The sequence below is a fragment of the Acipenser ruthenus genome, chromosome 10 (assembly GCF_902713425.1).
Source record: "Acipenser ruthenus chromosome 10, fAciRut3.2 maternal haplotype, whole genome shotgun sequence".
Classification (NCBI taxonomy): Eukaryota; Metazoa; Chordata; class Actinopteri; order Acipenseriformes; family Acipenseridae; genus Acipenser; species Acipenser ruthenus.
This window is the reverse complement of record NC_081198.1, coordinates 12752222-12772771: the sequence shown is the minus strand read 5'-3', so window position 1 is coordinate 12772771 and position 20550 is coordinate 12752222. Positions and strand designations below refer to the sequence as shown.

Here is a 20550-nt window from a genome sequence, read left to right as displayed (position 1 = left end):
TACTTGGTTTGAATGTGGCTCCTGCCTTCTGTAGTGCTGCTAAGTTAATTAAACTGAATGTTGTAAGCAGTCCTTGACATGTCCTTAGTTCACTTCCTGTCACTCTTGATAGCTTGATAGAACAGGTGAAGATTTCTGAGATAAAACTACAGAAACTAAAAAGTCAAGCTTTTTGTTTTTTTTAAGTTTTAGTTTATAGGGACTTAGTTCTGTTCTATATTGGCACAACATTGCTTTAACTGTAGCCTCTTTTTCCTCACAAAGCTTTGTTTCAGCTTGAAATAGCTCACACTACCTCCTGCTTCATTCAGCAAAGCAGTATTTACATTCCAGGAGCGTGTAGCATTTTTACTTGTCAGACTGAGATTTAGTCATACTGTGTGAGAGAAGGGGTGTGTGATTAAAGGTTACAATTGTTTTAGCTTTTCACGCTGCAGTGATTATGTTTCATTGTTAGAACACATAATGTTAATAAGTTAAGTTTAAAAAGGAAGATTTAACAGCATCCAAACAAGCTTCTCCATTTCTCTTGAATGGGAGAATATGTAGACTACAATTTCTGCAGGAAAGACCAAAGATGGATTGGTTTGTTAAGTATGTTTCACATTATAGGCCAGAAGTTCTTGCCACCTGCTGGAGAGAATCTGTATAACAGGCAACACTTAGAAAAACCAATGGAAAAAAAAGTAAAGTTATTTATTTATTTATTTATTTATTTATTAATTTATTTATTTATGCATTTCTTGCACTCGTCCAGGCTTCACAGGCAGTGACTGTGAGATGGATGTAAGTGAATGCAGCAGTAACCCTTGCCTCTCTGGAAGCGAGTGTATAGAGCTGTCCTGGAAGGAACGGTACGGAACAGCCCAAGAACTGCCTGCAGAATTTGATTACCAATACGCTGCTGGCTATGTCTGCAAATGTCAACAAGGTTTTACAGGTAAATATTGAAAGTTGTACACATACTTTCATGTGAATTGATTTCTTCGTTCATTCAACTCACAGTTCTTGTAATTAATAAGAAAAGTGAGTGTAGGCCACATTCCTGTTTCCATCTGATGTCACTGAATCACGCTTTGACAGGCGTTCTCAGAGAGTTCTCAGAGAGTCACAATTAACTGCTTAATGATTTCTGTGTGTGAGTTCTGAATGAGAGAAAATATTGAAGAGGAATACAGCCAGCCCTGAGCTATATTCAATTACACAATCGGTTTCATTACTAGCACCTGAGAATTTGCCTTCTCTGAAACTCATTTTCTTTGCTTGTATTTTTTCTATGTCAGTGTGAAGGAAATTTAGAATTTTGCTTTAAGATTGACGCAAAAACTAATCCTCTTCCCATAAAACAACACACAGCTGTAACATTTTAGTGCCATTAATTGTACTAGAACAGAACATTATGTTGTTGGGAGGAGCAATATCTCTTTATGACTCACTGTTTTGCAGCAATAGTATATAAGCACCTGACTCATTGCAGATTTGCTGAAGTGGGGATGTCTAGGAGAGCAGAGCAGGAAAGGGAGCCCATCTTCCCTTCAATAATCATCTCTCCAATTGGAACAATAGAGCCAGAAAGCAGCAGCAGTGGTCTGCTGAATATTGAAATGGAGAAAGATCAGGCTCTACACAGTATTGAGAGCAAAAAGCTTTATCACCTCCATGTCAAGAGAGCCCATTTCAGGCAGCTGCAGGGGCTGACTGACACTAAGTGGAGGGCTCATCTCTTTTGAGGGAGACATAAGGCCTATCTGGAGAGTTTTGTATAAACTACCACTGTCTAAGAGAGGTGGGGATCTTCAGTGGAGACTTCTTCACTGTATAGTGAGTACGGGAAGGTTGCTTCACAGAGTTGACCTCAGTATTAGTAGCAAGTGCTGTTTCTGTGGGCAGGAGGAGACAATCTTTCACGCCTACAGTAATTGTGGAAGGCTGGAGCCACTTTTCCATCTGCTGCAGGATTATTATTATTATTATTATTATTTATTTCTTAGCAGACGCCCTTATCCAGGGCGACTTACAATCGCAAGCAAATACAAATACATTCAAGTGTTACAATATAAGTCATACAATAATTCTCAAGTGTGACAAACCACAATTCAATAATACAGCAGATAATAGTGAAAGTTACATCAGGATATGATTAAATAGTGATAGTTACATCAGGATATGATTAAGTACAAAATACTACAGATTAAACACTTGGCAGATTACAATATTCTGAGGTACAGGATTAAATGCAGTAAAATAGGGGGCGGATAAGAGCAAAATAAAGCATATTTAAATGAAGGGTGATAGTGTCCCAGGATACAACAGAGGAGTTCTACAGGTGCTGTTTGAAGAGGTGAGTCTTAAGGAGGCGCCGGAATGTGGTCAGGGACTGGGCAGTCCTGACATCTGTAGGAAGGTCGTTCCACCACTGCGGAGCAAGGGTGGAGAAGGAGCGGGCTCGGGAGGCAGGGGAGCGTAGCGGAGGTAGAGACAGTCTTCTAGTGCAGGCGGAGCGGAGAGGTCGAGTGGGGGTGTAGGGAGAGATGAGGGTCTGGAGGTAGCTGGGTGCAGTCTGATCAAGGCATCTGTAGGCTAGTACAAGAGTCTTGAACTGGATGCGAGCGGTGATCGGGAGCCAGTGGAGCGAGCGGAGTAGTGGAGTAGCGTGGGCGAAGCGAGGTAGAGAGAACACCAGGCGAGCAGCAGATCTCCTGCAGTCTCTAGGGGTGGCATTCAGCAAAGAGTTGTTTATTTTCGGCATCCCCTACAGTGTCAGAACAAGAGGCAGGAGCCCTTTAATGAATGTTATTGTTGAACAGGCCAAACTAGCCATTTTGAAAACAAGGAAAAATCAATTGTTGGGGACGGGGCTGACTGACCTGGTGAGGTTGTTTCGGGTGCTGCTGGTCAGTAGGGTCCTGGTTGATTTGAACTATTTTAAAATGGTCAGGAGTCCGGCAGGTTTCCAAGAGCGATGGTGTGTGGGAGACTGTCTGTGCTAAGGGGGGGGGGGCTCAACATTTTATTTTTATTTTATTTTATTGAATCCAGTGTGTGTTAACTAAAAAAAAAAAAAAAAAAAGGAATAGTTTTTTATTGGTCTTCTTAGTGTAATTTATTTTAAAGTTAAAATGGTGTGTTAGAAGGATCTTTAAATGTTTTTCAGAAGGGGTCTTGGCTTAAATGTCTTTAAAAAGGGGTCTTGGCAAACAGTCACTCTTTAAGAAGTTTAATGCGTATTAAACCTAAGCTAATCAGGCTTGAAGAAAAAGTAGTATCAGGTCAGTCAGCAGTGGCGTTCTGGTGGAGATGTCGAAATGCTTTGAAAGACAACCATGGGAATGGAAGTATTATTTACAATATTACATGCTTTTTTTTAGCTGTACTTGATGGAATATACAAATATTAATTTGCAATTACAGCAATGGCGATAACTGCGATTTTGGTTAACCTCGTTATTTTCACAATGTTAGCAGGTAAAGTTTGGCTTTTACAAAATATACATGATATATGATGTAGACAAGGGGGTGTGTTTACTCTTTCTAATTTGTATCTAAATGCAGTGAGTAATTCATTTATTCAAACAAAGAATTGAATCAACCAGCCTAATAGCTGAACATTCACATTTTATCAAGAAGCAATATAGAAAATATGAAGAATCAATGGGAATATCTGTGAATTATGTTTACTTTGACAAACTGTGGGATGACACATTTTAGCAATAACCTATTGTAATGTTATGGTAATGTTATAGTGGATATAAAAACATGTTCATTTATTTGCATAAAGTATATATGAGTACGAACTGTATATCCAGATACTGTTTGAATTAAGTTTAAAATTAAAGTAATTGAATCCATTGCATGTAACCTCTTTTCTTGAGAGGCAGTGGAAAAATCTACACAAACTAATCCCTTAAACTTTTTATATTGTTAAACGGCCAGTTGGTTTTAACCATGCTGAAAATGCAGGCAAAAATCTGCATTCTCTATACCATCGACTTCTTTAAACCGTCAAAATCAACTTGTACATGTGTGGGGGAAAAAATAAACCTTTCAAATGTGTCTTTATAATTCATGTTTTTTCCCAGTAACAACCTTGCTGAAACCATGCTGAAACGAAATAACAGCCTAGGAAGAAAGTTCGCCTTCCAAAAGAAGGAAGCGGTTGTTTGAGATTCTATGCTATTGTTAATTACATCATTATCAGGCGGCATTCATCGCAGTTTGCCACGTCAAGTTTACAATGAATGCAATTAAACACGCATTGGAGGTCAGGCAGGCTAGAGAAACTCCTAATAAAGCATGGGTTGGATTAAACTGCCTTGCAGTGTCCAACTTCACCAAAGTTGTTTTAAATGTATTTATGGAGAGCCCAAAAGTGACCTAAAGATAACTAAAATCTACTTCTTTTTGTAGGTGTTCTTTGTCAAGAGGACATTGATGAATGTGATATGAATCCCTGCTACAATGCAGGTACCTGTGAGAACATTGATGGAAGCTACATCTGCCACTGTCCACTGACTCACACAGGGGGAATCGTTTATGGTGGGCCAAACTGCACTGACGTCCTTATTGGCTGTGAGAACCATAACTGCCAAAGCGGGGGCACATGCACCCCCTTCCTAAAGAACGGTCTGCATGACTTCAGCTGCATGTGTCTGAACGGCTACTCAGGGTCAAGATGTCAGACATCTACAACATTTTCATTTGAGGTGAAAGGATACCTTCACATTGAAACATCTCTCAAGGAGGAGGACATTTCTTTAAATGTAACTCTAAGTTTTAGAACCGTACTACCTAATGCCATTATATTTCACCGAGGGAATAAAGACGTTTTCATCAAATTAGAACTTCTTCATGGCCTCTTGCATTTAACCCTACGGATGACAAAAGAGCAGAGCTTTGTTCTGGAGCTGCCCCACAACGTGACTGATGGAGAGTGGCATACTGTGGAGACAACGTTGGAAAAAAACACATTTGAAATGAAAGTCCTGGATAGGTCCTGCAGTAACGACTGTGCTAAACAAGAGCCTGTGGGAGCACTTGATGGTCAGCTTGTATCTGCATTACAGAATACCTACATTGGTGGTCTCAAAGTTGATGGGTCCAGTTCCGAGAGCATTAATGGCATCCACACCGAACCTTACTTGATCGGCTGTCTGCAAGATGTACATATAGATTCTGAGTTAATTCTCCCTGGGAATTGGTCTTCTGAATCAGCATTGAATGTGAATTTGGGTTGTAGCAAGAGGGACAGGTGTGTTACCAACCCGTGTCAGAACAGGGGACGTTGTGTCAACCTATGGCAAAGTTATCAATGTGAATGCTATAGGCCATATGAAGGACAAAACTGCTCAGATGGTAAGATAACAAGATTTTATCTCCACCTTATATAAGTGTTATTGTTTTCTACTGTCCCCTGCAGATGCTTGTATAACAAAAATTGACAAAAATAGATGTTTGTTAGAGAAAACATGTGACCTGACATCAAATATAGCAAGATAAAAATAGCTGTAGCCCTTAACTAACTTGCAACGACAATACCCTTACTTAATAAGTTTGGCTTCCACACAAGAATTCATAATTAACCCAATGACATTTGAAGAGCTTATGAAATTCCACCGGGTAACAAAGAACAGATAAATACTGGCACCCACTACACAAAATGAAAGAATAAAGGTTTGAGTTACTGAAACCAACAACATAAGCCGTTACCCAAGCTGGCACTTTGAGACTTTAATTCATAGTTGTTACGTTCATTGTAATACTTTTCATTCATTGTCATGTTAATTTTTTACTATTTGAATATTGATAAATACAGTTGCAGCGGGAGGCAAACTTGGCTCCCAAAAAACAGATGCAATCCTCCCTTTTTGTAGCACCTTAAATGTCTGTAAATTCCACCCCTTATTTAAGCATTACACTTTGTAGATGTATCTCCAGTTTATGGCTCATTTCAATCAAGCATGTGGCATTTGAGATTCAAGAAACTGCTGAGGAGAAATATTTATCATGTGGGCTGTGCTCGCTAAGCACATTTGCTCAACATGCAGCACTTGTTTGACAGACGCTGCTCCAATTTTGATGTGGGAAAATAAAAACTAGTAATTGCAAGAGAACACTATTTTATCTAGAATCTAAGAAATGCCTTGTCCTTCTGATTGGTGATTTTATCTGTGTTGACCCCTACATTTCGGTCATCAAGTCAAATCACAAAGCAGGTCAAACTTAAAAATACATTATGAACAGTGGGAGTTTCCATGCTGGTCATGCAGTCTATGAAAAGGAGCATTATGTGTGTATACATATGTACTTCTTGTACACTTGAGTACTAGAAAAACTACTGTTGTAGGAATAAGTGTTAAAAGAAGCCATGTTTCTATTACAAGAAGATACTGTTGAAAAGTAATCATTTCCACTTACAGGGTGGTATACAGTACCTGCTTCATGAAGAACCCTGTCATGTTTAGAAGAACCACATTACTTTATATTTGTATCCTGTGTTGTTTGTATTGCAGCAATAGATCCCAAAACATTTAGGACTAAGGAGTGGTCAACGTCAGAAAATAATTTGTTTTATGATGTCATGGTGAATCCCTATCATTCTCCAGAGCGTTGTTGCAAGTGGGAGCATGATCCGGTCACACTATGAGGTCCAGAAGATACACCACTGCCATGTATAAATGTTTTTTGTTTCTTATGTTGTCAACAGAATATGTAGTTGCCAGGTTTGGAAATGACAACACAGAGGGATCTGCTGTGTTCAAAATCGATGACAACCCAGGTGAGAACGTCACCATTTCCATGTTCGTCCGCACACGCAGACTCGCCGGCTTGCTGTTGGTTTTGAAAAACAGCACCTGCCAGTATTTGAGGATCTGGTTGGAAGAGGGCAGAGTGAAAGTTCAGGTCAATCAGTATCACACCCTATCTGGGGATCGTTTTATTGGTGATGGGCATTTTCATTTACTAAGTGTGAAAATGGAGCAGAACAAGATGGAGCTGTTCCAGTCAGCCCAGAAACTAAGTTACATCTCTATTCATGCTATAAAAGTGCAGTCAGAAGATGTTGTTTATGTTGGAGGCCTATCAGATGAACATGAAGTGGCTGCATTCGGGGGATATTTCAAAGGCTGTATTCAGGACTTACGAATCAACACTAAGCGACTTGAATTCTATCCTATTGGTGCTCCTGTGAACTCTTACAGTAAAAGAACCCTGGTGAATGTGACACGTGGCTGTACTGGGGACAACACATGTGAGGTAAATGCTCTTGAGAAATCAGTGTTTGATTTAATTAATTTTTAATCAGTTGGTAATTTTTTAAAAATATTCAATACAGTGATTAATGCACATTGTAATCATTCTAGATTGGTAAAGAACATTCTATATGTATCAACACTAAGACATTGGCTGCAATGTTTTCAACTTGTTTGTACTGGTTTCCTTCCTTCTTCTGCAGATAAAGCCCTGCCTAAATGGTGGGGTGTGCTACTCGATCTGGGATGACTTCACCTGCTCCTGCCCCCCCAGCACTGCTGGGAGAATGTGCGAAGTTGTCCGATGGTGTGAGCTCAACCCCTGCCCTTCAGTGGCTGTGTGTCAGCCACTAAACAAAGGATTTGAATGTAAGAACTGTTCAAGCAGATAGAGATCTGTGCTGTGGACTAAATGCTGATAAATCCATGCAAAACATATTCTTAAAGAACACATACTGTTCCTTCTACTTGGAAGTTGGGGTTGAAATTAGCCACATGTATGTGTTTGGGTGTCCTAGATTTTGCATTAGGCTGAACCAGGATTATCCTTCTTTAGATTAACGACAAGATGCTTGTCCATCTGTTACACAGTTAGGTGTTATTCAAAGAGAATGCTTGCCTTTACATGGTCCTATTATAAAATATTCTATATAGCAATATTTATCATTGAATAGAATAATAATGTATGCTCCTTCTTTGGTTTCTATACCCTAAATGTTCTGGATTCCATAGACAGTTAAGGTGATAGAATATCTGAATAGACCAAATTTATATTAAAAAAAATCTAAATTTTTGAAAGCATATAATACTGTTTAATATTATATTATGATCTAATAAAACTGTTGTTTTTTTTATGAACTTGCTAACAGTTGTTCTGTTTTATATTCAGGTATCGCCAATGCAACATTTACTGAAGACAGCAATATAATGTACAGGGGTAATGGTAAGATAGACAGAGATCTCACTAACATTACCTTCAGCTTTCGGACCAGGAAACAAGAAACTACCTTGCTCCATGCTGAAAAGGGGTCTGAATTTGTTACCGTTGCTATCCAGAACTCACGTATATTATTTGAATTGCAGAGTGGGATGAGTTTCATTACAGTGAGCATGAAGAGCCTTTTGCCAGTCAGTGATGGCAGATGGCACAAAATGACTCTTTCTATGATATATCCTACATCGCTATTCTCAAGGTGGCACATGGCAATAGATGGAGCAGAAGAAACGACCACCACCAGTGTAGCCACTGGAAACCTGAACTTTCTCAAAGAAGGAACTGAGATTCTCCTGGGTGGCCTTGGTCCAGATGTTGGAGGCAACCTGGTTGGCTGTCTTAGCACTGTAGAAGTCAGTGGCGTTTCTTTACCATACTTTGACGGTGCAGATATTCACATTGCAAAGCCTCAGCAAGAGCAGTTCATTAAAACATCGATCAAACCTGCCATCATTGGTTGCTCAGGAGCTAGTGTCTGTACTCCTAACCCCTGCCTGATGGGAGGCAGCTGTGAAGATCTGTTCAATCTTTTTAACTGCACATGCCCTGCCGGCTGGGCTGGCCTCAAGTGTGACATAAACATTGATGAGTGCGCCTCCAACCCTTGTATCCATGGCAACTGCTCAGATAAAACATTGTCTTACGAGTGTGACTGTGAACCCGGTTACACAGGGAAGAGCTGTGAACTGGAGATCGATGAATGTGAAAAGCATCGTTGTGTGAATGGAGCCATGTGCCTCGATGGCATCAATAGCTATTCCTGCCTGTGTTCTCCTAACTTCACAGGACCATTTTGTGAGTAAGTAATCAATTTTTCAACAGCCATGGTGTTATGTTGACACACATTTTACAAGGAGATAACCAATTGAGAAGAAAGGAATATATATATAATCAATCTTTTGTGCTGTTTATTAAGCCACAATTTTTTTTGACCCTGTGGAAACACTATAATTAAAATACCGTAGAATCTCTGTGTTCTGTAAGGCAAGTATAACTTGATTTGTTTTGTGTAAGAAAAACTAAACTAAACTCAAGTACTTGCTAATCAAAAGGTTAGAGAAGCTAGTAAGTCAAAGCAGAAGCACAGAAGCTTTGTATTATGAAACATTGACCTTGATTAAGCTTCCCATATCAAGCCAGTTAATTATAATGTGTGATTGGGGTTTTGAAGCCTCTAACTACACACAATAATTGAAATAGATAGCTGGGAAACCTACTGCATCCAAAAATAATTACATATTAATTAACCCTTACTTATAATGGGATTTCTAATAAGAGCTGAATATTGTAATGGTGTTTTTTTAATTGCATAATTGCATAAAATAATGTATGCTTAATTCTAATGCGCGGCTGCAAACAGCTTCCCAGCACAGTATCAATGGATGCATTCAAGGTGAATAATCTCCATTACATTTTAAGAGGCTACCAGTTTTTTTAGAAACAAGGATTTATCTATCCTACACCTGCATGTGTTGCCTCATCACACATAATGTGATGATAACCTTTAAATCATTTTTAAAAAGTTGTAATCATGTGAAAAAACATGATATAAACAGTATATGCATTTTGTTCATGACATTACCATTATAATTATTATTATTATTTATTTATTTTTATGAACTCAGCCAGGGACTCAGGCCTGACAACTTTCCCTGGCACTATCCCAGGCTGCGGTAAGTTATAACTTCAGCTGTACGATGTGTTGTTTCTTCTGAAATACCCCATCAATTAGGCCACAAAGTACACCCAGAAATACACTTAGCCAAACAATTAAAAGCTATCCCTGGTATGGTTTATCCTTTAATTGCCATACTAGGAATAGCCTTTAATGGTTTGACTCAGTGTATTTACTGATATATTTCAAGACAACATTATGGAGGGATTTTAATAGCATGGTACACATTCCACAATATATTGTGTTCCTTTCTGCGTTCTCAATGTATACATGTAACATTCACTAAACGTGTTCTTGATATATGCACCCCTGTGTCTTTATCTTCGCCACCCCCAACCACGCCAACCCACCCCTTAACCTTCTAGAAATGTCAGCAGCAATAGTACACATTTACCAGTTTCTTTATGGGTCGTTTCACTGTGGACAAGACTCAATTGTGAAAGTTACTTGAACCCTGAACTTATACAGTACCAGCGTAGCCAGCTCATGAAGAAAAACATCTCTTTCAATCAGTGAAATTGCTAGCTGGATAGCATTGGAGGGCATGAACACCATTCGATATAATGCAGATAAATAAGCACAATGTGAATGCTTTAGCAGGTTGCTACAAGTTATTATTTACAGAACATTAAAAACAACCCATAGCTCAATGCTAAGCTACAAAAGACACTGGTGAGGACTGTTAGGAGTTATCTTTATTTAAATCCTTCACCGTTGAGTTGATCAGTCGATGTCTAAACTTTGAATTGCGTTGCTCAGATACCCTAAGCTACCTGTGTCAATCTGTGGAAATGGCAAAAGAAACTATACATGTTTCAATGGAGGGAACTGCACAAGAACCAGAGGACAGAGGATGTGCACTTGCTTGCCAGGCTTTACTGGAGACCGGTAAGAAGAATGTTCTTTTTCTGTCTGTATTAGAGTAATGTCACTATACTGATGCAAAATCTTTTGAAAAAAAAAATCTTCATGCTTGTGGAAATCTGTTTACAGGCCTTGCTTTCTGATTGTGTTGCAATTGCACCTGGAGAGTGAGATTGTCCCCACACCTCCAGGACCGCCCTTCCTAATAGTAACCAACCACCTGCTTCTCCTAATGACTGACATGCTGTGCAGCCAGTAAAATGCGTGACCTTGAAGACGCTGTTGAGGTTAAATGACCCTGACAGTGCAAGTTTAATAGTTTTCCAGGAATGGAAAGCAAGCAAACTGAGAACTTTATTAAATATAACGTAGTACTAGATGTCATGTTTTTAAATGAAAATACACGTTTGTAATATCATGTTTCTTTCCAAACTGCACACTTGAGACGTACATAGTCAATGGAATAACGGGACAGGTAAGATTTATAAAAGTATTCTGGGTGCAACTGCATTTGCATTACTTGTCTTTTAGGTGTGAAATGGACATTGACGAGTGTAAGTCTAACCCCTGTTTAAATGGAGGCCTTTGCCGGAACATGTTCAACAAGTACCAGTGCCTCTGCGACATGAACTTCGCTGGGGACTACTGTGAGCTCGATGTAAGCGACATCTCTTTCTATGTGTCTCTGTTGCTCTGGCAGAATCTCTTCCAGCTTCTCTCTTACCTCACTCTGCGACTGGAAGACGATCCAGAACTGGAGTGAGGGGAACCAGAAGATTGAGAACTTCAGCTCTTTTGGTGCTAAAGAAAATAACGCCCTGCTGAATGGAGTAGGCTGATGCTGTAGGCACTGCCGGCCATCATTAGTGGGGCTCACTATTTGATCCTCACATATTTGGGAGCGTGACAAAAATCTTTAGCATCAAAATGTTGTTTATTATAAAAGTAAGAGATAAAGAATAAAATATATCTTTATGCCTCTATAAAACATCCATTATGGGTATAAAGAACAGGTACTTAAAAACAGAGGTGGGTTGAATAGATGTTAATGATGATGATTCCTTCCATATGAAAAGTATTATAAAGTATTAATATTAGTCGCTGTCCTTACAGGTGTGCACTTACAGTATAAATGCTTACTGTGGTATACTGTGGTTAAAGTATAGCACAGTGTAGTAAAAGCTGGGTAAATGACAGATAAGTATAGTAAATCATAGTAAAGCACAATAGATGCATGGAATAAGAAAAATTATGAATCTATCATATAAACTTTTTCTGATTTTGTGTTTTCATAATATTAGCCTTTGAATTCTGAGTTCGTTTCATTTAGGATAATTATAAATTCAAATGCACATATTTTGTTTTTGGTATTAAGTTTTTGTTGTAAATATATATATATATTTTTTATGTAACGCTGTCACAGTAAGAGCATACATATTAACATGAAGTGTAATACATGATTGCATTAAATAATGACAGAGCTGCTCTGGTAAGATCACACTAGACTAAATGAATGGCACCACTGGATTATATAATATATTTGCTAATTAAAGTATGAATTTCTGGAATTTTAATTTTGCTGAAACAAATACCCCTTTCAGAAACAGATCAAAGCATACTTCTGATTTAAACAATACAGTATCTGGGTTAAGCTGTGTTTGCTGCATTTGCTTTTCGAATTTTTGACATTGTAGTTTGCATTGAGGGAGATGAAAGTTTACTCTATCCCTTAAGTCACATTTTTATACAACCAACTACTTTCTTGATAATCTTTTTCAATTTTCAAAACATTCATTTTTGTTGTTAGATACACATATTGCTGTGGCAACTTAATGTACTGTAGGTGTCACTTTAAAATAGGTAACTATTCATGAAAAAGCAACATTAAATCAGTATTTTGAATAAGTGTGAAATGAGTCATGAATTGGAGTTTACTTTGTAGGAATTCAATATAAATCATTAAGAAATGACTCCTATCATAAAGGTTCAAGTTTATTTCTGTTAAGCTATTCCTTCGTTTGTCACATCCATTCTGTTATTTTTTGCATGCATCATATAGGAATACTGAGCAGAACCTCAGTGGAAATGCTGCTTTCTTCCCATATAAATCTTTGTCTTTGTCTTTGTCCAACTTTTGTTTTTTATGTTGTTGAATAAATATTTTTCTTGGGTCTCTGTCCCTGTTTATTTCATGCATTACTCTTTTTTCTGTTTAGCATGTCATTTAAAAGATATTGGTCAACAAAATAAAATACACTTGGTCCTGTAACAGCCCTGTTACAAACATTCTAAGTATGTCTTCTGTTATGCTCGGTTTATATCTCTCCAGGATAGATTGCTTTAGGTAGGGTAAACACCCACCAACAAGGGACGTTAGTTGCAGTCAGCATTCACATGTAAATCTCTGTTACAGGTATAAACCATGCAGAATTTGTAAACCAGCACACTGTACACTACACCAGGATTAATGAATTGAAACTGTGACTAACAGGTTAATACCAAGGTTTCAACATGTGACTGAAATATTTAATATATATATATATATATATATATATATATATATATATATATATATATATATATATATATATATATATATATACTTTGTGAGTTACTTTGAATCCAATAGGCTTATTGTAACACAGCTTAGGTACCCACAATACTTACCATTAACCCCAACACTCTCCTGCATACTTTGCATATTTTGTAGACAGATACCTCAAAATATATTTTTCCTTATTTTAAAGGAATTTATTTATAGAGACATGCTTTTTTGCTTCATACTATTTGCTTTAGATGTGTTAACATTTATCATATATATATATATAACTGTTGGAAAAAATATCTTTTGAATTTCTTTAATAAAAATCTGGACCATAAATGTTATGTAGATCCCCATTTACATGTAGTCAATTGAAGATGCAGATGAGGGTAGCTTTTGCAAACATAAACAGGTTGAAATTGACTGATGAAGAATAAATTAGACTGCTCTTTGAAGCATGGCACATTCTCACACTGTAAGGTATCATCATTTTCAGTCTGCCACAGCAGGAGAAAGTACACTTGTTACTTTGTAATTGTCATCATTAAGAGTCGCATGATAAGCATTTTAACTGTACATTTTAAATTAGCCCATAGGCAATATCCATACAATACTTTTTGGTTTTTGTTTGTGAAACACGCCCAGTTTTATTTAGTTTAACATTTTCTGCCGCATTTTTAACACTGGGTCAGCTGTTTGTGTTCTATAAGCTAAGTAATGTTACAATGTTAAGCATGAACTACCAGTATTTTGTCATGTAGCTATAATCCTTTTTATTCTTTTATTCCACTAATTTTGGTTAGTAAGTTATGCAAACTTACTACCGCAGGTGATAGTAACAGTTATTTGCCTATATAAATATGATGGCACTGCCTTGTGTTTTGTGTTAAAGTAAAATTATTTGGTAGGTTTCATTTGACTTCATGAAGCAGAATTAGTTAATTCAATAGGGGGATGCAAAACTTTTGGCCATAGCTGTAGTTAACTGATAAGTTTTCTAGTCTTGGGAAATTATTCACATTTTACTGAAATGCTAGTTTCCTTCTAAACAACTTGTGGTTCACTTGACTTGTTGCTGAGCAGGCAATTCACTGGTACACTGATTTTAGTACAGCATAGTTTAATATGGTTAGTGTGACGTGAGCATATATAATGTTCATATTGTAAAATAATAATAATTTATGGACATTCCATATCATATAAATTAATCCAGCTTTTGTTTTACATAGGTGCTTAAATATATATTATTTAACATGTATTTAGCTATTGTTGCTTCTGAAATATGCACTTTGCAATAAAAATAGATTATTAGGAGATAATGGTAATTATTCTCAGTTAAAAAGTTTTGTTGGTATAATTTAAACAAACGAACGGGAATGGTATAACAACAGGAAATTTGAAAGAAGTAGTCAAAAAAATTACCAGGTAAAATAATTGATTAGTTGTTTATAAAAATTGGACTCAATATTTTTAAAATATAGGTGCCAGTAAATACAGTACATTGATAAAAAAAAAAGGCAATTGTTAATCAGAAAAATATCTTGCATGCTATTCAAAAGATTTAACAGTATTAATCAGAAGTTTCAGAAATATTTTTTTCAAGAACAGACAATTAAAAAGAGGATTAACCTGTATTTGTCTTAGAAACAGACTTGAGAGGCTTCAGAGTAACAGATGTTCATGGATTGCATCACCATCTTTGCAGAACTGTCAGATTTCTTGTCACTGTGCATTAGTATAAGTTGGTAAAGAAGTCCACAATGGGGGTTATGTTCATGTGTGGCTGTGATGTAGGGAGCCTTTATCAAACAGCACAGGTGTGGCATGTTGTTATGCAACATTTTTGATTTTTTTAGGGGTTTCACATTGTCAGATGCTATGTAGCCCTCCTGTATTTGAGATTCTGTGAAGTGCATTTTTGTTTTACCTGATGTCAATTCTGTAAAGCAGACAACCTTGTGTGTCACTATCCAACCACAAAAACACACACCCTGTCATGGCTAACTGCTCAAAGGAGAAACTTTGAGGTTTGAAAAATAACACACATATATACTTATATACAGTATATATAGTAACTGGAATCTGTTTTTGAGGACATAGTAAACCCTGTGCTCAGGTGTGGCGTCTGTATTCATCAGTCCAAAAGTATGAAAACAATGCTTATTAAGCAAAATGGGACAGTCACTCCTCCCACAGTGCAATTCAGCAAAAGTGGTGTTTTTAAAAAGCAATGTATTCACCGGAAAGGTTCTCAATCACTGCCAAGGAAAAGTAGATTTGACAGCAGACGAAAACATTTGGGTTCTGCCGTCGTACTCACAGTGTAGGCTTTGTAGAGGAATTGCTGTTGAAGGACACATATCTTTACCCCTGTGTGGGGATTGATTTGAAAGAGTCACTGGAATTTTGTTGTTTAGTGGAGGAAAAAACTTTCTTCAGAATGCATTGGCTAACAATTTTCATGTTTTTTATGAGGATCAGCACTTCATTGTTACAAGGTAATCACACCTTACTCTTTTGCAAGTCGACGTTATCCATCATTTGGGCAGGTTGTTTAATGCCAGCAAGACCAATGGACTTACTCATCTATGCAATTTGATGGAATGATTACACTTATAGCAGTAAATGGTCTATATGGCATTGCTACAAATGTTTTCTTTCTTCTCTGTGACTTTGCTGGAGATTGATTAAGTTAGTTCAAGGCAAATGGCTGATAAGAGCCTTACTGTGCTGAGAAACACTGTATGACCTTGCAGTTCCGCAAAGCTCAATGCCATTCATGCATTCAACTTTTGAACTGAATAACTCTGATTTAGCACTAGATTCAAATTTGAATGAATAGTGAACTTAATGAATTGTGAACAAACCAAATAAATAAAGCAAGCTAAATTTAATAAACACTAGTCATCACTTAAATCAGCAGGAATGCATCCTGTATCAAGTCTTTAGATTAAAACCCTACTTTTCAGTGCAGTTTCCTTGTTTAATTAATTGTTTAGCGTGAAGGAGATTATAGCTTTGTTTTAATTATAGAGCAAAACAAGAGAGATATTTATCTTGAGTGACTTAAAACTTCATCCACTGAAAAATGACTGACAGTATTGACCGTACAATAGTTTTATTTATTTTGTGACTACAGGAACCAGCTTGTTATTCTCATACAAAACAAACTAATGCAAATACAAGCTTCCTTGTGACTTGCCATGGAGGTTTAGCAGTTATCTGTCTGCTACTTGGTAGTTTCGGTCATCCTTAATTATTCCTTTTAAAAGCTTGTTCCCTTGATGTAATCTTTCTTATCTAGAGTAAATGAAATATAAACTATAGAGGAATTTCACAAATACTGGTTTCTTTACAGCCTTGAACGAAACTGATATTCCTGAAACCCCTAATGCAACAACTGTAAGTGCTTCAAATTTAAAATGGTTAAGTCTAAATGTTATCTTGCAGTTGTTTTTTTTTTTTGTAAATCAGTTACACAGACATATTTAAACACTAACCATGTACTTGTGATTTTGCAGAATTTGTAGTAGATATCGGCACAGGTATCTTCAGCTAGACTTTTTCAACACACAATTACTGCAAACCCTTTTTTGCAGCTTTGTAATTCAACTGTTAAAAATTTCACTAATTTGAATGAGATGTCACATGTAAATGATCAAACTCTGTACCTCTCTCGCTGTACACAGTGATCACTAAGTAAAGTTAAGCTGCTAACAATATTAATGTGAGACCCATCTACAAAACCGTACTGCTTTTATTATCCCAGGTTATTATTAGAAACTTTCTTAGTATTAATGTATGAGTTCCACATGTTTCAGTACACGACAGATAATTTACCTTCAGGCAAGTTGTCTAATAACTGTTTACATTATTTTCCACAGACTGCTCCTGTAATAAAGGGGCCAGAGTTAGCAACCATTCTTGTGCCATGTGTCATTGGAGGTGTAGTAACACTAGGAATTGTTTTATTTTTTCTGGTTATAAAAATCCGAGACACACAGCATTTGGAGAGGACACTGAGCACTAGGCATCTGGATCCGACTGGAATGGTGTTGCCAAACAACTCTTTCAAGCTCCCGCCTGTGGAACGACTCATTTGACATTCACAGAGACAGTGGAACAACATGTGGGGGTCTGAGAGTCCTTTAGAAGTGCATCTGGAATGTCAGGTTGATCCAGGAACTGGCAGTCCCTATAACCTTTTACCAGCCATAATAGAGAGAGAATCGTGAAACATAAAACTGCACTTCAGTTGAAAAAGATGAGTCATATTATTGGGTATAAAGCACACAGCTAAAAATACAGAATTTGTAGTTTGTACTAGCAGAAATATACATACATATAATGTAATTCTGTAAAATACTTCAGATGATGTTGAGGTGACCAACCACATTGTGTACAGTTGTATAGGCATGCTGATCAATATTCGAAACCAAAAACAATGGGGTGTTTTGTTTGTAATGATGGAACAAGGACAGTTGATGCAGGGCACATTTATGAGGGTTCATTCCCCAAGGCATGTGTAAAACCAGGTATACCAAGGTTTTGTAAAAGTTACTTTATAAACCAGGTCATGGGACAATGATCTGAATGAATATTTTTGTTGAAAGAAATAGTTTTTGTGGTAATGGTGAAAATGGATTTGAAGAGTTGATACTGTTTATTAGCTTAACTATGATATACAAATACTTTCCTTGCCTCAAACCTCTCACATCCAGGCGGAAGTGGACATTTAAAGTGTTTATATATCATAGTTAATCCAATAAACTGTATGAACTCATCAAATGATTTGAATTAATCGTCTGTTGAACTTAGCAAATGGCCAATTTCCTGAACATTTTTTCTTCTTTCAACATGTCTGTTTTGTTTTCTCACTCCCACTCCTCTTTTTCAAAACTCCTTGTGGCACCGGTACAATATCTTTCTGAGCTTCCACTGCACATTAGCATCCAGAGACAAGGCATTTTATATACAGGTGAACTGAATGCATGCATAAAAAATTGGGTCCATGTTACTGTGGTCTATTTAGCAAGTCTAGAGAGTATGATCTTACCATTGCAGCTCCAGTGCATTTTATATTGCATCAAGTCCTAAAAAAACATTGAGACTGACTGATTGTGACACTTTCTAGCTGACCACGGACACAATGACCCCAGAGCTCATTCTCTCCATTTGCTTGGTCTCAGTGGCTCTACTCATAGTCCTCTTCCTAGCCACCACCGTTTTCACTGTGCACATGAACAGGAGGGCCACCCAGGGGACATACAGCCCCAGCCGACAGGAGAAGGAGGGATCCCGGGTCGAGATGTGGGACATGGTGCAGCCACCCCCCATTGAAAGACTTATTTAAACAAGAACAGCTTTGGCTCCATTTGTACTGTAAAACGGTTTTAAATTGTCATTAAAAGTCAAAAGCATTTGGAAGTGTAATTCATTTCTATCATGACTAGCATAAGTGGAATTAGCCATGTTACAGTTGTCTGTTTTTCTTTTACATTTTGATTTATTTTGTTCTATTTGCCCAGCAGTAGGCTGCACATCTGAATGTTGATCAAATGAGTTATTTCAGATATAGGGTTGGGTTGCTCCAATGCAAAAGGTGTACTCTTGTTAAAGTACTAGTTAAAAAAAAATTACTTATGTATGTGTAAAAAACTTTAGAATAACATTGTGATTTTGTTTTTGTTTTTAGGATTACACTTTAAAATAGGGGTAGAATGTATTAGAAGTTGATGTGTATTTCATATTAATAAATATGAATTGAATAGGAAATCATGTTTTTTTCTCCAAATGTAATCTCCGTGAGTCTATCCCACCACAGTATATTTTTCTCAGTTTGCATTGAAATAATTCTGCTTCACTCTCACCCTGCAAACTTAAGTTTCATTCTGAACCCAGGTTTTACTCAATTGAAATGATATCTTATTAGCATTAGTACTGGAAGATCTTTTCATTTATATAATACATGCCAGCAAGTAACCACAAGACCTTCGACAGAAGAAAAGGGGGAACCACACGTATTTCTTGTACCAACAAGAGGAAGGAAAATGATTTTAAAGCCTTTATTGGCTTGTCGTGTCCTTAGCTTTTATTTTTCTAGTTTCACATCTAAAGCCATATACACAAACCGTTTATTAAATGTTTTTGAAGAGAGTTAGGGTTAAAAATAGTGTCATCATTGAAAAGGGTTTCAAAAACTGAATTTAATTCATTGGAATGGGCTTTAACATAACAGACAAGCTTAACAAAAAATCCTTGTAAAGTATTAAGATCATGGAAACCTTGCCTCAGAGCTTAGTAAATGTGGTCCATTGAGAACATGTTTTAAGATATACTGTAAACCCATCACTCACGTGTGCATTACTTACCAGCACATTTCACTGTTTAACAAAACCATTCCTGTATCAAAAGTAAACCAGGCCTTCGCTTCTCTTTTTTATTTGATTGAAACTATCTGTAATTTAATTTTTAAATTAACCTTGCTGCAAACCAAGACAATCATACAAAAATGTCACAAAAAGCAATGTCAAGTTTAATAAAGGATCATGTCATATACTATGCTTTGAGTGTGTTGTTGTTGTTATTATTATTATTATTATTATTATTATTATTATTATTATTATTATTATTATTGTTTAAGACAAAATGACTGAATACACAGACATAAGATATGCTTACAAGAGATAACTACAACTACGATCATGTAGCGAACTGGAAGGAAAGAGATCCTGATTTTGTAATCCCTGCTCAAGTGACTTGACTCTGGGACAGATAGAGATATTTTCCTGGGGTTTAGTCCAGTGAACTGTAAATTTCAAGACATCAGGCCTTAGAGCAATCTATTGGGCACAAGATAGATAGATAGATTATTTAAAATCTTGAAAACACTCTAAAGAGATCCAGTGTAGAAACAATACAAATGCTGCTATGTGTATGTATGTATGTGTATGTATGTGCATACATATAAAGATATAGCTATAGATAATGACAAGAACATGCTATTACAGCAGCCTATGGAAAACAAACTAAAAGTACTGTATATGTGGGTACCACATACCATATTCTATTCTAGAACAAAGTCTGTTATGAGCTGTATTCAACAGTGTGGCTCCACATTGTTGCTATATTTAATACTGCAATACCATAAAATAGACAGCAGGGGGTGGTGTGCTTACACAAACAGGAAGAATAAAAACAAAAGTAAAACTATGGGCCACCTGCCA

General features: G+C 36.9%; 1 protein-coding gene across 11 annotated transcripts in view; it reads left to right on the top strand.

The window, feature by feature from the left end:
• LOC117410151 (protein crumbs homolog 1-like) overlaps positions 1–19885 on the top strand; it is a 32840-nt gene extending 12955 nt beyond the window's left edge. Inside the window, exons 5-14 of one of the 11 annotated variants that reach the window (XM_059031795.1) lie at positions 758–940; positions 4407–5351; positions 6703–7253; positions 7453–7618; positions 8139–9042; positions 9869–9916; positions 10678–10806; positions 11314–11440; positions 16683–16726; positions 17209–18600. In XM_059031795.1, coding sequence (XP_058887778.1) covers positions 758–940; positions 4407–5351; positions 6703–7253; positions 7453–7618; positions 8139–9042; positions 9869–9916; positions 10678–10806; positions 11314–11440; positions 16683–16688 — 3059 coding nt within the window. In that variant the 3' untranslated portion in view covers positions 16689–16726; positions 17209–18600. Of the gene's footprint in view, positions 1–757; positions 941–4406; positions 5352–6702; positions 7254–7452; positions 7619–8138; positions 9043–9868; positions 9917–10677; positions 10807–11227; positions 11258–11313; positions 11504–12841; positions 13293–16682 lie in introns of those variants that run through there. The other 10 variants (XR_009329665.1, XR_009329666.1, XR_009329667.1 and 7 more) reach the window with 10 other exon arrangements.
• The last annotated feature ends 665 nt before the right edge of the window (positions 19886–20550 follow it).